This window comes from Micromonas commoda, chromosome 6 (genome assembly GCF_000090985.2).
Source record: "Micromonas commoda chromosome 6, complete sequence".
Taxonomy (NCBI): Eukaryota; Viridiplantae; Chlorophyta; class Mamiellophyceae; order Mamiellales; family Mamiellaceae; genus Micromonas; species Micromonas commoda.
Genome location: NC_013043.1, coordinates 494,558 through 506,264, shown reverse-complemented (window position 1 = coordinate 506,264; position 11,707 = coordinate 494,558). Strand labels below are relative to the sequence as shown.

The window sequence follows — 11,707 nt, the reverse complement described above, 5'->3', positions numbered from 1 at the left end:
CGCTCTGAAATTTTGAGTCGATGCGATACCGCTGCTTGAAATACACGTGGCTTTTTAACTTTTTTTTACACCTTGACACGTCATCGCCAGACCTTCACGACGCTGTCGACGTCCTTGCGGCAGATCGGGCACTTGGGCAGCACCTTTTCCATCAGCGCCCCGGCGCAAGTCTCACACATGGACAGGTGCCCGCAAGGGTGCATTAGATGCGTCCTCGCCGCGTCGAGGCACACGACGCATTCGCCGTCCTTGAAGGAGGCGCCCTTGGCCAGCGCGGGTCCGCCGTTCTGGTCCATCAGGCTGGTCTCCTCCCTCTCTCCATTCGCCACCACCAGGCGACTCTCCGTCGCGATGTCCCTCTCCTCCATCTCTCGCTGCTGGAGCTTATCTCGCTCCAGCTCCTCCCTCAGCTGCGCCTGGTCGCGCCTGTAGTCCACCACATACTCCGGGATGGGTTCCACCGGGACCTCGTCGCGAACCCCGCTTCGCCTCGGTCCCTGCGCGTACGAGCCGGCGGGCGGGGCGCAGTCGTACCCCATGTTTTGCAGCTTGCGCTGCTGCGCGGCGTTGATGTGCGAGTACTCGGACACGGACACGCGACGAGGGCGGTCGCGCTCGTCGTAGACGATTACGGTGTCCTCCCGCTTACTCCCGCACACGTTACCCATGGTGGAACCCTTCGCTCCTATCGTGCCCGTGCCGAAGGCGCCTTCGGCTGCTGAGCAAGAAAATAGTGGGACGTGGCGACTTTCCGAGCCCGCCTTTTTTGGCGGGGCCGGGCAGCTGGCCGGGTTGGCTTTGGGACTCGAAGCCAGTCGGCACTCATCAAATCTTGTGGCCCTCGGCAGCTCGGCGAAAGTCCAACACCCTTTCGCCGATCGCTTTTCGCACTTTCAGACGGCGCGGGGCGAACGGATACCATGCCGACCCCGGATCAGACCGAGAACCCGTTCCTGGGCATGCCCCATTACGTGACAGGCACGTACACGCGCAACAGCACCTTCCTCAACGACGAGGAGTACAGCCGCGCGCTTGACTGCTTCGTTAAGGGCTGCGCGGATATATTCCTCACCGACTCCAAGGGCAACGCGATGCTGGGCAAGCGCAAGGTGGAGCCGCAGCCGGACTGGTGGTTCCTCGGAGGCCGCATGAAGGCGGGCGATACCATCGAGGAGGCCGCCGCGCGCAACTGCAAGCGAGAGACCAAGCTCGACATCGACCCGTCGCGATGGTCGTTCGTGTGCGCGCAGACGATGCTGTGGCAGTTCCGCAAGCAGGAGCCGTGCGGGAACGGCACGGCGGACATCAACGTCATCATGACCGCGGAGATCACGGACGAAGAGAAGGCGTCGATGGTGATGTGCAACGAGGAGTACGAGACCTGGGGCTGGTTCCAGCCCGAGGAGCTGCTCTCGGAGGGCAGCAAGATCAAGCTCCATCCCGTGCTCAGGCGCGGGCTCACGGAGCTGGTGAACAACCACATCAAGCAGGAGCTGCACAGGAAGGTGTGCGAGGGTGGGACCGACGCGGAGATTGCCGCGCTGGTGAGGAAAATATACAGCAAGGGGCACGACCACTACGTCTGAGCACTTAGTCGTGTGGCGACCTCCTCGGGCTCAAACCCAGATTATTTTATTCTTCCCGGCCAAAAAAGCGGCTTGAATCGTATCGTTACACATTCGAGGTGTTTCGAACCTCTCCACAGTACGCGGTCTCACTTCGTCGCGTCGGCGTCCCTCTTCCCGCCTTTCCTCTTCCCCGCCATCGCCAGCGTCGCCGCGCTGAGACCCCTGCTCTTCCTCGCCGTCTGCTTTGGCCGAATGTCAACCGCCGCCGCAATCGAGTCAAACTTTGAGCCGACAGCCGGGTTGGCAGTCTCGGCGGCGCCCGCGGCGTCCCCACCAGCCACGAGCGTCGCGCCCGCCGCGAGCCGGGACCCGAGCCCGCCGCCACCCAGGCCCTTCCCGCCGCCAAGGGCACCCAGACCGCGTTCGCCGCCCCCGAGCCTCGAGAGCCTTCCCTTGCCGTGGCCGACCGCGGGAGCGGCGGCGGCGGTCGCCGCCGACGCCGACCCCGCGCCCCCTCCCTCGCTTTGGTCTCCCCCCTTCGTCTTCTTCGCGCGCTCGTTCGACTCGTCCTGCTTGAACAGGTCGTTCAGCGCGTCGTAGTTGATCTTCGAGGAGATCTTCTTGCTCGAGAGCATCTGCTGCGCCGCCTCTGCGGCTGTGTCCGCCGGGACTTGGTGCGTGTACTTTTTTCGCTTCTTGCCACCCTTCCCGCCGTCGCCCTCGATCCCCGGCAGCGCGGGCGGCGCCGCCGCAACGGCCGCTTCCTTCGCAGCCTGTGTTTCCAGATAGTCTCTGTTGAGCTCCGACCAGATGACGCGTCGAAGTTTAACCTCCTCCGCGGTGTGGATGTAGTTGTCAATCTCCTCGTCGTCCACGTCTGAGAAAGTTTCCGGCTCGGCGTCGGTGTCCTCGTCCTCGTCCTCACCCTTGACCTTGAGGATGGACTTGGCCTTCTTGTCCGGCTTGGGCTGCGGGATCGTCGCGGCGACCCGGCCCGGCAAGGACACCGGCGGTAGGCCTATGGTGACGTGCCGCTTTATCGGCAGGGGCGTCGCCAGCATGTAGTCCACGTCGTGCTTGGTAAACTTTTTTATCCTCGCGACGGCGCTCGAATCGAAGCACCCGGCGGCGACCAGGAAATGGAGCTGGGTCTCGTCCGCGGCCGCGATGCGCCCGCCGGATCCGATCCCCTTCCTATCGGTCTTTGCGTCGGGGTGCGCGGAGGAGAGGTGCTTGCCGGTAGCGGCCCCCTTCGCCTTGCCATCCCTCGCGAGCGGCAGGCAAACTTTCTCAGCCCGCAAGTCGCCGATGAGGGACCTCAGCAGCTGCACGGCGGCGTCCGCAACCTCGGGTGCGACGCTCTTGCCGGGAACCTCCGCCTCTGGGGACATGAGCCGCTCGCGCTTGAGGATGCCGTCCCCGGCTCCCTCCTTCTTCTGTCTCAGGCCGGTCATCACCGCAAACTCGCCGAGGTGCGTGTTCTCCTCGTTGAGAGCCTTCTCCATCTCATCCTCCAGAAACTTGTCCGAAACCTTCTTACCCGCGCCGGCCTTGGCCTTTGCGGCGGCTTCCACCTTGGCCTTCGCCCTCGCCTCGCGTTCGATCGCCTCCATGGCCTCCCTGGCTTCCTTCGCGGACATCTTCTTCCCCTTTTTGGCGGCGGGAGCCGGCAGCGCGAGCGTCGCCTGCGGCGCGGGTAGCGCCCGCTGCGCCTCCCTGTCGCGGCGCGCCTCCGCCGCCTGGAACGCGGGCGGGTCCTCCCCGCCCCTGGCGCCGCCGCTCACCCTCGCGTACTCGAGGTAGCACTGCCGGCACATCCCGTGCGCGAAATGCGTGGACCCGTCGTGATCCTTGTGGATGCAGGTTAGCGCGGTGATACCGCCGGGCGCTCCCAGGAGAGCGCCGCTCTCCGCGAGCGCCGCCTGCTCCTTTTCGTAGTCTTTCGCCCTTATGTCGAATTCCTCGACGGATAACATCGCGGACGGGGTATTCTCAAACTCCGTCACCCGCTTTCGCAGCGTCGCCTCGCCGACGTGCACGACGGCTACGACGTCTCGTTTGCTCCGTTCGTACCCGTGAAGCAACGCGGCGACCCACAGCGCGGCGCCGCACACGCCCGAGGGTCTGCGTCCCGTCTGCATCCAGTCCCGCTTCATGGACGCCACCAGGCGCAACGCGGTGTTGGCCACCGCGTGCATCTTGCGCCCGAGCGTGAGCCGATCGGCGAACCTGTGGATGAAGAGGCTCGGGTCGATGGGTTTGCTGATCAGCGGGTGTTGCTCCAGCCGCAGCAGCCGGCACAGCTGCAAGAAGACCGCCCCTAGCACGTACACGTTGGTCTGCACCACGTCGGAGAAGTCGATGAGCATGTACGGCCTGGACTCCTGCCGGCAGATGATGTAGAGGCACGCCGCCGCCACCTGCTGCGTCCTTCGCCCTCGGGTGAAGTTGCGCTGCACCGCGAGCTTGTACAGACGGTGCGCCGCGTTGGCGATGTCCTCACGTGGCCTGATGCCGAGTCGATCGGCAACCTGCGAGATCTCGTACTTTCCCTTGTTAATGGTCTTCTCGTGCGAGTCCACCTGGAGGCCGAAGATGCGACCGCCCCTCGTGCTTCGGCCGACGTTGGCGGTGACGCCGCTCTCCGGGACGAAGTTGCCGTCGACCTGGGTGGCGCCGCCCGCGGTCTTGCTGAACGTGGGGTCGGTGCTGAAGACGTTGTCGTCGAGGATCTTACCGCACTGGGTGCAGCATCTGCGGGAGGCGAGGCGGGGAAGGGGCGAGCGTTGAGCGGAAAGTCGGCGGGGAGCGACAATTATGCGACGACGGGGGAATCTCGTCGCCTTGGGTGCGCGTAAGGGCGCGGTGCGGTGGGGATGTTCTGACTCACGTGAAGCCGTTTGACTCGTTGGTCTCCGCCTCGACCTCCTGTTTGCAGTTCTCGCACCACGGCAGCGCCGAGAGGTGGTGGCCCGACATTGTCTCCCCTTCGCGCCCCAATTACCTTAACCAAAAGTCCGGGTCGCCTTGGGACTCTCCGCCGCCCTCTCGCCCGGGGACGGTCACCACCCTCGCGCCCTCCGCCAGATGTCCCTTCACTTATGTGCCCTGCTCCTCCTTGGGTTGGCTAAGGACGCTTCAAGCGGGCGCGGATAGAGCGGCTCCTGGAAGTGGCAGAGCGCCCCGCCATATTTTGTCGTTGGCCTTGGGAAGCCGATCCTGACGAAGAGAAAACTCGCCACGGCCTGGTTTATTTATGGTTGGAAACGAGCTTTGCCCATACGATCCAAAGAAAGGTTTGTCAGAGGATCCCATAGACGACGAACTCGTCGAAAATGCATTTGTTCCAAATCGGATCTCTCGTCGTTCGGCTTCCATCCGCGTCAGATTATCGCTTTTTTGTAGGTCCGAGGGCCGCGGCTCGGCACAACACACGCGTCCCGTCTCAGGTCTTCCGAAGAAGGGAAACTCGCGTCATGGCCGAACAAGTCATCGTCGTCGGCGGAGGCCTCGCGGGGCTCTCCGCCGCGCACACCGTCCTCGAGCACGGCGGCCGCGTCCTGCTCCTCGACAAATGCCCCTTTCTGGGCGGCAACAGCACCAAGGCGACGTCGGGAATCAATGGCGCGCTGACCCGCACGCAGGCCAAGGCCGGCATCGACGACAGCGCGGACAAGTTCGAAGCTGATATCATCAGGGGTGCCGCCGGAGTCGGCCACACCTCCGCCCCCGCGCACACCATCCCCCTCGCAAAGGTGCGAGATCTCCCCGGCGGGGCGCCCCGAAACGCCGCCTCTTTCTTCCTCACAAACCCAGACCGAGCCCGGGTCGCGAGATATTTCACCTCCGACCCGCGCGCCTTCCGCCCGTCGCTGACGCTCACTCGTCCCGAATCGCGCAGGTTCTCGCGCAGGGAAGCGGCTCATCCGTCGATTGGCTCATCGAGAAGTTCGGCCTCGACCTCTCGCTCCTCTCGCAGCTCGGTGCGCGCCTTTCCTCCCCAGCACCGACACCGCCCCAAACCCAAATCTCGCCGTGGTTTTCCGCTCGACGCGACCCGAAAGTTAACATTTTTACCCTAATTGCCCGTCGTCGCAGGCGGCCACTCCTACAAGCGCACGCACCGCGGCAAGGAGCGCTTCCCCGGATTCACCATCACCTACGCGCTCATGGAGGCGCTCGAGAAGGTCATGGAGGACACCAACGGCGACCTGGCCAAGATCGTGACCAAGGCGGAGGCGAAGAGGCTCCTCACCGACGAGACCGGCGGCGTCGTCGGCGTCGAGTACTCCAAGGACGGCTCCCTTCACAAGGCGTTGGGTCCGGTGATCATCGCCACCGGGGGTTTCGGCGCGGACTACAAGCAGGATTCACTCCTCACGAGGTTCAGGCCCGAGCTGCAGAGGCTTCCCACGACCAACGGCGAGCACTGCACGGGCGACGGCATCAAGATGGCGATGGCCATCGGCGCCGGCACGATTGACATGACCTCCGTGCAGGTACACCCCACGGGCATCGTCCACCCGGGCGAGCCCGACGCCAAGGTGAAGTTCCTCGCCGCCGAGGCGTTGAGGGGAGTAGGAGGATTGCTTCTCAACGCCGACGGCGAGCGCTTCTGCGACGAGCTCGGCCGCCGCGACTACGTCAGCGGCGAGATGAACAAGAACAAGGGCCCGTTTCGCCTGGTTCTCAACGGCAAGGCCAGCAAGGAGATCGAGTGGCACTGCAAGCACTACTGCGGCCGCGGGATCATGAAGCGATTCAGCAGCGGCGCCGAGGTGGCCAAGGAGATTGGCGTCAACCCCTCCAAGCTCGCCAAGACGTTTGCCGACTACAACCGCGTCGCGCAGACCAAGCAGTGCCCGTACGGCAAGAAGTTCTTCCACAACCTTCCCATGGACATGAACGACAACGTGTGGCACGTCGCCATCGTCATGCCCGTGGTGCACTACACCATGGGCGGCCTGCAGATCAACACGGAGTCGCAGGTGACGAACGAGCGAGGCCATCCCATCGCCGGGCTCTACGCCGCCGGGGAGGTTGCCGGCGGGATCCACGGCCGGAACCGCCTCGGCGGCAACTCCCTCCTCGACTGCGTCGTCTTCGGCCGCGTCGCCGGGGACACCGCCAGCAGGGACCTGCTCCAGACCGCCATCAAGGCGTTGCGCACGGGCGTGCGACCCGGACAGGACGTCGCGCTCAACCGCGTGGCTAACCTCAACGGGCACATCAACCCCGGAGCTCACGTCGAGCAGCACGCGAGCCTCGGCGTCGGCGGCGGCGGCGGAGTCTCCGCGCCGTCGCAGTCCTTCAACGCCGGTGGTGGTGGCGGCGGCGGCGGTGTGAGCGCCGGCGCGCTCACCGAGGCCGAGGTTGCCAAGCACAACACCGAGGGCGACTGCTGGGTGATTATCAGCGGCAAGGTTTACGACGTGACCAAGTTTTTGCCGGACCACCCGGGTGGCAAGAAGGCTATCATGCTCTTCGCGGGTAAGGACGCAACGGAGGAGTTCGACATGCTCCACCCTCCCAATGTGCTCAAGAAATACCTCCCGCCCGAGGCGTGCCTCGGACCCCTGGCTTAATGTTCGAATGCGAGAGCGATGAGGAGACTCGCCCGCTGTATGATAAACGCCCCTGTATGATTTACGATTGTATGAGGACGGGCCGGGAACTCCCCGCGACGATGAACGACGACGCGATACGACACGCAGCCGAACCCCGAACGCGGGGCTAATATTGATTGTTATGATACGCCGAGCGCCATTTTTGCTTTAACGAATGGTTTTATTACACTTCTCATCCACGGACCAGACGATCCTGGGTAATAAATGGTTGTTGACGGGGACTGAACGCTCGAGCGCGCTCGGTGATGTATTAATGAGCATCACTGCTGATACTTGTCCATGCGAACCGTGATTATGCGACCCTCGAATTCGGCGCCGTTGAGCGTCGCGATGGCTCGCGCGGCTTCTTCCTCGCTCGAGAACCGAACCGTGCCGTACCCGCGGGACCGCCCGTCTTCGTCGGATGCAATCTCCGCCCTCGTGATGGCCCCGACGCCGGCGAAAAACTCCTTGAGGGCCTGCCAAGTGGTCTGCCACGGGAGGTTCAGCACGACGACGCGCTTGCCGCCGATGGGTCCACCGTTGGCCCCCGGCGGGTTTCCGAAGCCGCCCCCCAGCGGCTGCGGCAGCGGCGCCGGCAGCCCGCCGCCGTCGCCGTTGCCCATGGCCAGACCGTTCGGCGGGGACCCCATCATTCCCCCCATTCCCCCCATCATTCCCATGGGTCCTCCGGGTCCCATTCCTCCCATGGGTGGCCCGCCCGGTCCGCCCGGGTACCCCGGGATCCCTCCCATCAGAGGCGACATCATCCCCGGGAACCCCATCCCGGGCCCCATCATGCCCAGCTGACCGTACGCGTCAAAGCCGCTTAAACCCATGCCGTTGCCCATCATCGTCATCCCTCCCGGGCCCCGCATCCCGCCCCTGGCCATGGTGTAGGGGCCTCTTTGTCTGTAGGAGTTGCGGGGGAGCGCGCCTCGGACGAACGCGCCGTCTGGGCCGGTCACCTGCTTGATTGGGCGCGGCGCGGGGGACAGACTGGTCAGCACACGCAATCTCGCCGTCTACGGGATATTTATTTCTCGGTATCTCAGAGAGGTGTCGGGCGATATTAGACCGTCGTTTCCTGAGTCCGGATAGAAAGAGGTCCAGAAACGCTGACAAATATCCCACGTCTTATCTGAAGTTTTGGGGAGCTGGCAAACGCACCTTGACGGCCTTGTACCTGCCGTCGCCCATGGGCTCGAGCTCGAATTCGACGGGCTCCTGGTCGCGCAAGCTGCGGAAACCCTCCGCGTAGATGTCGGACTGGTGCACGAACACGTCGCCGACCCCGTCGTCGCGCGTCACGAAGCCTGCGGGTGCGCGCGAGATGGAGGAATCAGTTTTCCGAGGAGGTTGGTACGGTGGCGAGCCTCGAAGCGCTTTTTTTCCCTCGGAGTTGGCGAGGACGCGCGCGATGCGTGAAGGGCGATGCGGTCGCGCCGGGTCCCGGCGTGACCGTCAAGTGCCAGAGTAGCGAGTGATGTTTGCATTCGGGTGAAAAAAAGTCCGGGGAAGAACCCGCGGGTCCCGTGGGGACGCTGGGACGCGGCCGTGGCGAACGAGAAAAAGGTACTTCGACGAGGGGGATGGCCAGCTCACCGAATCCCTTGGCGACGTTGAACCAGTTCACCACCCCTTTGTACTTGACGCCGGTCTTCGCGTCGTCGTTTGGCTCATTTGACTCCTCCTTAGACTCTGCCGCCGGTGCATCCGGGTTGCTGACCTCCTCCGCCCCGGGGGTCTCCTCCGCGGTGGCGACCTCGTCCGCCATGTTTTGAGTGTGGAGAACGAGGAACAAACGCAGTGCGCTTTTGTACGCAAATTTGGCGCAAGGGTGCTCTGGGTGCCCGGGCAGTGGGTCTCAGAGCCATTCGTATTTTATCGCCCGTGCGATTTGTGACTCTGATTGCTCTTCGGCCCTTCGGGAAAAAAGGTGTGTCATGGAACCGCGCGAAGCTCAAAACCTCTCGACTAAAAAATAGTGGTGGTGGCGAATCCCGAGGGAAATTTTTCAATGTAGTGCTATAAACCGTCAAACCTGAGTTGTTCCGTCCAATGATGAGTTTTGGTCGGACGTGTGTATAGGTCGGTTGCCAATTTCGCACCGTTTTCAGGTTTTCCGTTACTCTTGGACCTGGAACGGGACCCCTTTGGTGGTATCGGGGAGGGGCCAGAGTGCGGGCGCGGCGGCGTCGGCTAGGCGAAGGAGTGGAGCTCACGAACGCCGCGCGTCCCTTGATCGAATAAAGTCGGATACGCCGATATCGCGCACCGGCGCCGTTCGATCCCGATCCGCCGGCCATGAACAAGTACGAGGTGATTGGAGTCGTGGGCGAGGGTGCGTACGGGACCGTCCTCCGATGCCGGAACAAAGAGACGGGCGAGGCGGTGGCGGTGAAGAAGTTCAAGGAGAACGACGACGATCCCGCGGTCCGTAAGACCACGCTTAGGGAGGTGAAAGTGTTGAGAACGCTCCAGCAGGAGAACATCGTCAGCCTGAAGGTGCGTCGCGCGTCCTTTCATCCGTCATGGCGTTGACCCTTCTCCGATGTTTCCCCCGCGGTGCCCACGCGGTTCCAGGACGCGTCCCAAACGTACCCCGCTCACCACTCATCCCTCGCGTATCGCAGGAGGCTTTCCGTCGCAAGGGTAAGTTGTACCTGGTGTTCGAATACGTGCCGCGTAACCTGCTAGAGGTGCTCGAGGAGCGCCCGGGCGGCCTCGACCCGGACCTCGTGCGCAGGTACACCTGGCAGCTCGTCAAGGCTGTCGCGTGGTGCCACCGACACGACATCGTGCACAGGGACATCAAACCCGAGAACCTACTCGTGGGTTCAGATGACACCGCATCGGACGCGCTCAAGCTGTGCGACTTCGGCTTCGCGCGCCAGCTCAAGCGCCACAAGGCTAACGAACCCCTCACGGATTACGTAGCCACGCGGTGGTACCGGGCGCCGGAGTTGCTCCTGGGCTCCAACTCGTACGGCTTGGAGGTGGACCAGTGGGCCGTGGGGTGCATCATGGGAGAGCTCACCGACGGGCAGCCGCTGTTCCCCGGTGAGTCCGACGTGGATCAGCTGCACATCGTGCGCGAAGCCATGGGCGCGATCGACGAGAAGACCCAGGGACGGGACGATCGTGTCAGTCGCACACGGCTTCCCCCATCCACTTCCCCGCGTCGCGACCGGGGTATGGAACACCTGAGGCGGCGGTACTCTCCCAAGTTGGACGATAACGCGCTGAGGTTCATGCGGGGCACGCTCGCGATGGACCCGCGCGAGCGCCTGAGCTGGCAGAACATGCTCACGCACGCGTACTTCGAGGGTATGGACGGCTGGACCGCGCGGCCGCCGCTGCACGAAAATCCCGCCGAGAAGGCGCCAAACGCGAAAGCGCCAAATGTCGCGCCAAACTCAAAGTCGTCGTCATCGGAGACGGCGACGAGTCACCCGACGGAGAGGAAACATCCGTCGCCGACGACGTCGCCGGTGACGCTGAAAGAGCGAAGGGAGAGACGGATGAAGGAGAACGCGGAGGCGCGACGGATGGCGATGGAGACGACGGCGGCGGCGGCGGCGCAGTCGGAGCTCGAAGCCGCCGCGAGGGAGGCGAAGGCGTCGAGGGAACGTAGGGAAAGGGAGCGCGCCGCGCGGGAGACGGCCGCCAAGGCGAGGGCGTCGGTCGCGGAGTCGCCGTACTCGACGTCGGCGGCGGCGAGGCGGCGGAGGGAAAAGTTTGGCGTCGGCGCCGGAGCGTCCGGAGCGTCCATCCGCCACTCGAGCTTGAGGGCGGACGAGACGATGACGGGGACGGGGACGGGGACGGGGACGGGGACGGGGACGGGGACGACGGTGGAGTACGTCGCGGGGACCAGGAGGTACGGCAGCTTTGGCGCCAAACCCGGCGGCGTCGCGGAGCTTCGATCGAGGTACGCGTCGAGGGTGCTCGGCGCCGCGGCTGTTTCCTCGGCGAGACTCGCGGAAACAGACGCGCTCGCCCGCGGCCGCCGCTCGATGCAGCGGCCTCACTCACTCGCCGCGGACGTCTTCGTCGACGAAGACGACGCCGCGGTGAGGGGGTGCGATCGCGGGGTCGGCGATCGCGCGTCCTTCGCGCGTCTCGCGTCCTTCGCCGACCCCTCGAAACCGGCGAGGAGGCTCCAGAGTTTAGTCGGCGCTCGCGCGTCCCCGGCGCTCGCCCCGCCGACGCCCTCGATGGCGCTCAACGGGAGGGCGATCGGGGTTCCCAAGGCGACGCGGCCGGCCCGAGGCGGGGGCGGGTTTTGGGGCGGGTTCGGGTCCGCGGACGCGCCTCGGAGCCTGGCGGCGGGAGGAGGAGGAGGAGCGCGGGCGAGCGCCGGGCCGACGCCGCACTTGGATCGATTGGGGGCGGGACCGGGCGGCGGCTTCGAGGAGCGGGGAAGGCGCGTCGCGGTGGGCGGGGGTCTGGGAGCGGGTTGGAGGTAGAGGAGTCGCGGGGGAGGCGCCGAAACGTGTCGCGCAGCCCTCGAGAGACTCGCGTGTAACG

At 64.6% G+C, this 11,707-nt stretch overlaps 6 protein-coding genes across 6 annotated transcripts; 3 read left to right on the top strand and 3 right to left on the bottom strand.

Annotated features, from left to right (window-relative positions):
* Window positions 1-15: 15 nt before the first annotated feature.
* On the bottom strand, window positions 16-682 carry MICPUN_108431 (predicted protein). The gene has a single exon (XM_002502792.1). It carries the CDS (start codon window positions 666-668, stop codon window positions 81-83), a length of 588 nt encoding a protein of 195 aa, XP_002502838.1. The 5' UTR covers window positions 669-682; the 3' UTR covers window positions 16-80.
* Window positions 683-903: 221 nt separating this feature from the next.
* Window positions 904-1,686, top strand: MICPUN_108430 (predicted protein). Its single transcript, XM_002503154.1, has one exon. The coding sequence runs from the start codon at window positions 921-923 to the stop codon at window positions 1,584-1,586; it is 666 nt and encodes a 221-aa protein (XP_002503200.1). The 5' UTR covers window positions 904-920; the 3' UTR covers window positions 1,587-1,686.
* Window positions 1,687-1,714: 28 nt separating this feature from the next.
* MICPUN_82380 (predicted protein) lies at window positions 1,715-4,321 on the bottom strand (the record flags this gene model as incomplete). Its single annotated transcript, XM_002502791.1, has 3 exons — window positions 1,715-2,500; window positions 3,143-4,150; window positions 4,205-4,321. Coding segments are annotated over 3 exons (1,911 nt in total), but the record flags the coding sequence as incomplete, so codon positions are not given.
* Window positions 4,322-5,044: 723 nt separating this feature from the next.
* On the top strand, window positions 5,045-7,344 carry MICPUN_104854 (predicted protein; the record flags this gene model as incomplete). The annotated part of the gene is made up of 3 exons (XM_002503153.1): window positions 5,045-5,323; window positions 5,470-5,551; window positions 5,667-7,344. 3 exons carry the CDS (start codon window positions 5,045-5,047, stop codon window positions 7,151-7,153), a joined length of 1,848 nt encoding a protein of 615 aa, XP_002503199.1. The 3' UTR covers window positions 7,154-7,344.
* Window positions 7,345-7,455: 111 nt separating this feature from the next.
* On the bottom strand, window positions 7,456-8,951 carry MICPUN_83180 (cold-shock protein with RNA binding domain; the record flags this gene model as incomplete). Its single annotated transcript, XM_002502790.1, has 4 exons — window positions 7,456-7,922; window positions 8,010-8,142; window positions 8,345-8,490; window positions 8,780-8,951. The coding sequence occupies 4 exons, from the start codon at window positions 8,949-8,951 to the stop codon at window positions 7,456-7,458; spliced, it is 918 nt and encodes a 305-aa protein (XP_002502836.1).
* A 530-nt stretch (window positions 8,952-9,481) lies between these two features.
* On the top strand, window positions 9,482-11,646 carry MICPUN_59257 (predicted protein; the record flags this gene model as incomplete). Its single annotated transcript, XM_002503152.1, has 2 exons — window positions 9,482-9,682; window positions 9,811-11,646. 2 exons carry the CDS (start codon window positions 9,482-9,484, stop codon window positions 11,644-11,646), a joined length of 2,037 nt encoding a protein of 678 aa, XP_002503198.1.
* Window positions 11,647-11,707: the final 61 nt, after the last annotated feature.

Excerpts from the sequence above, each read along its gene's own strand:
- MICPUN_108431 (XM_002502792.1), bottom strand. The coding sequence starts at position 668 with ATGGGTAACGTGTGCGGGAGTAAGCGGGAGGACACCGTAATCGTCTAC.
- MICPUN_108430 (XM_002503154.1), top strand. The coding sequence starts at position 921 with ATGCCGACCCCGGATCAGACCGAGAACCCGTTCCTGGGCATGCCCCAT.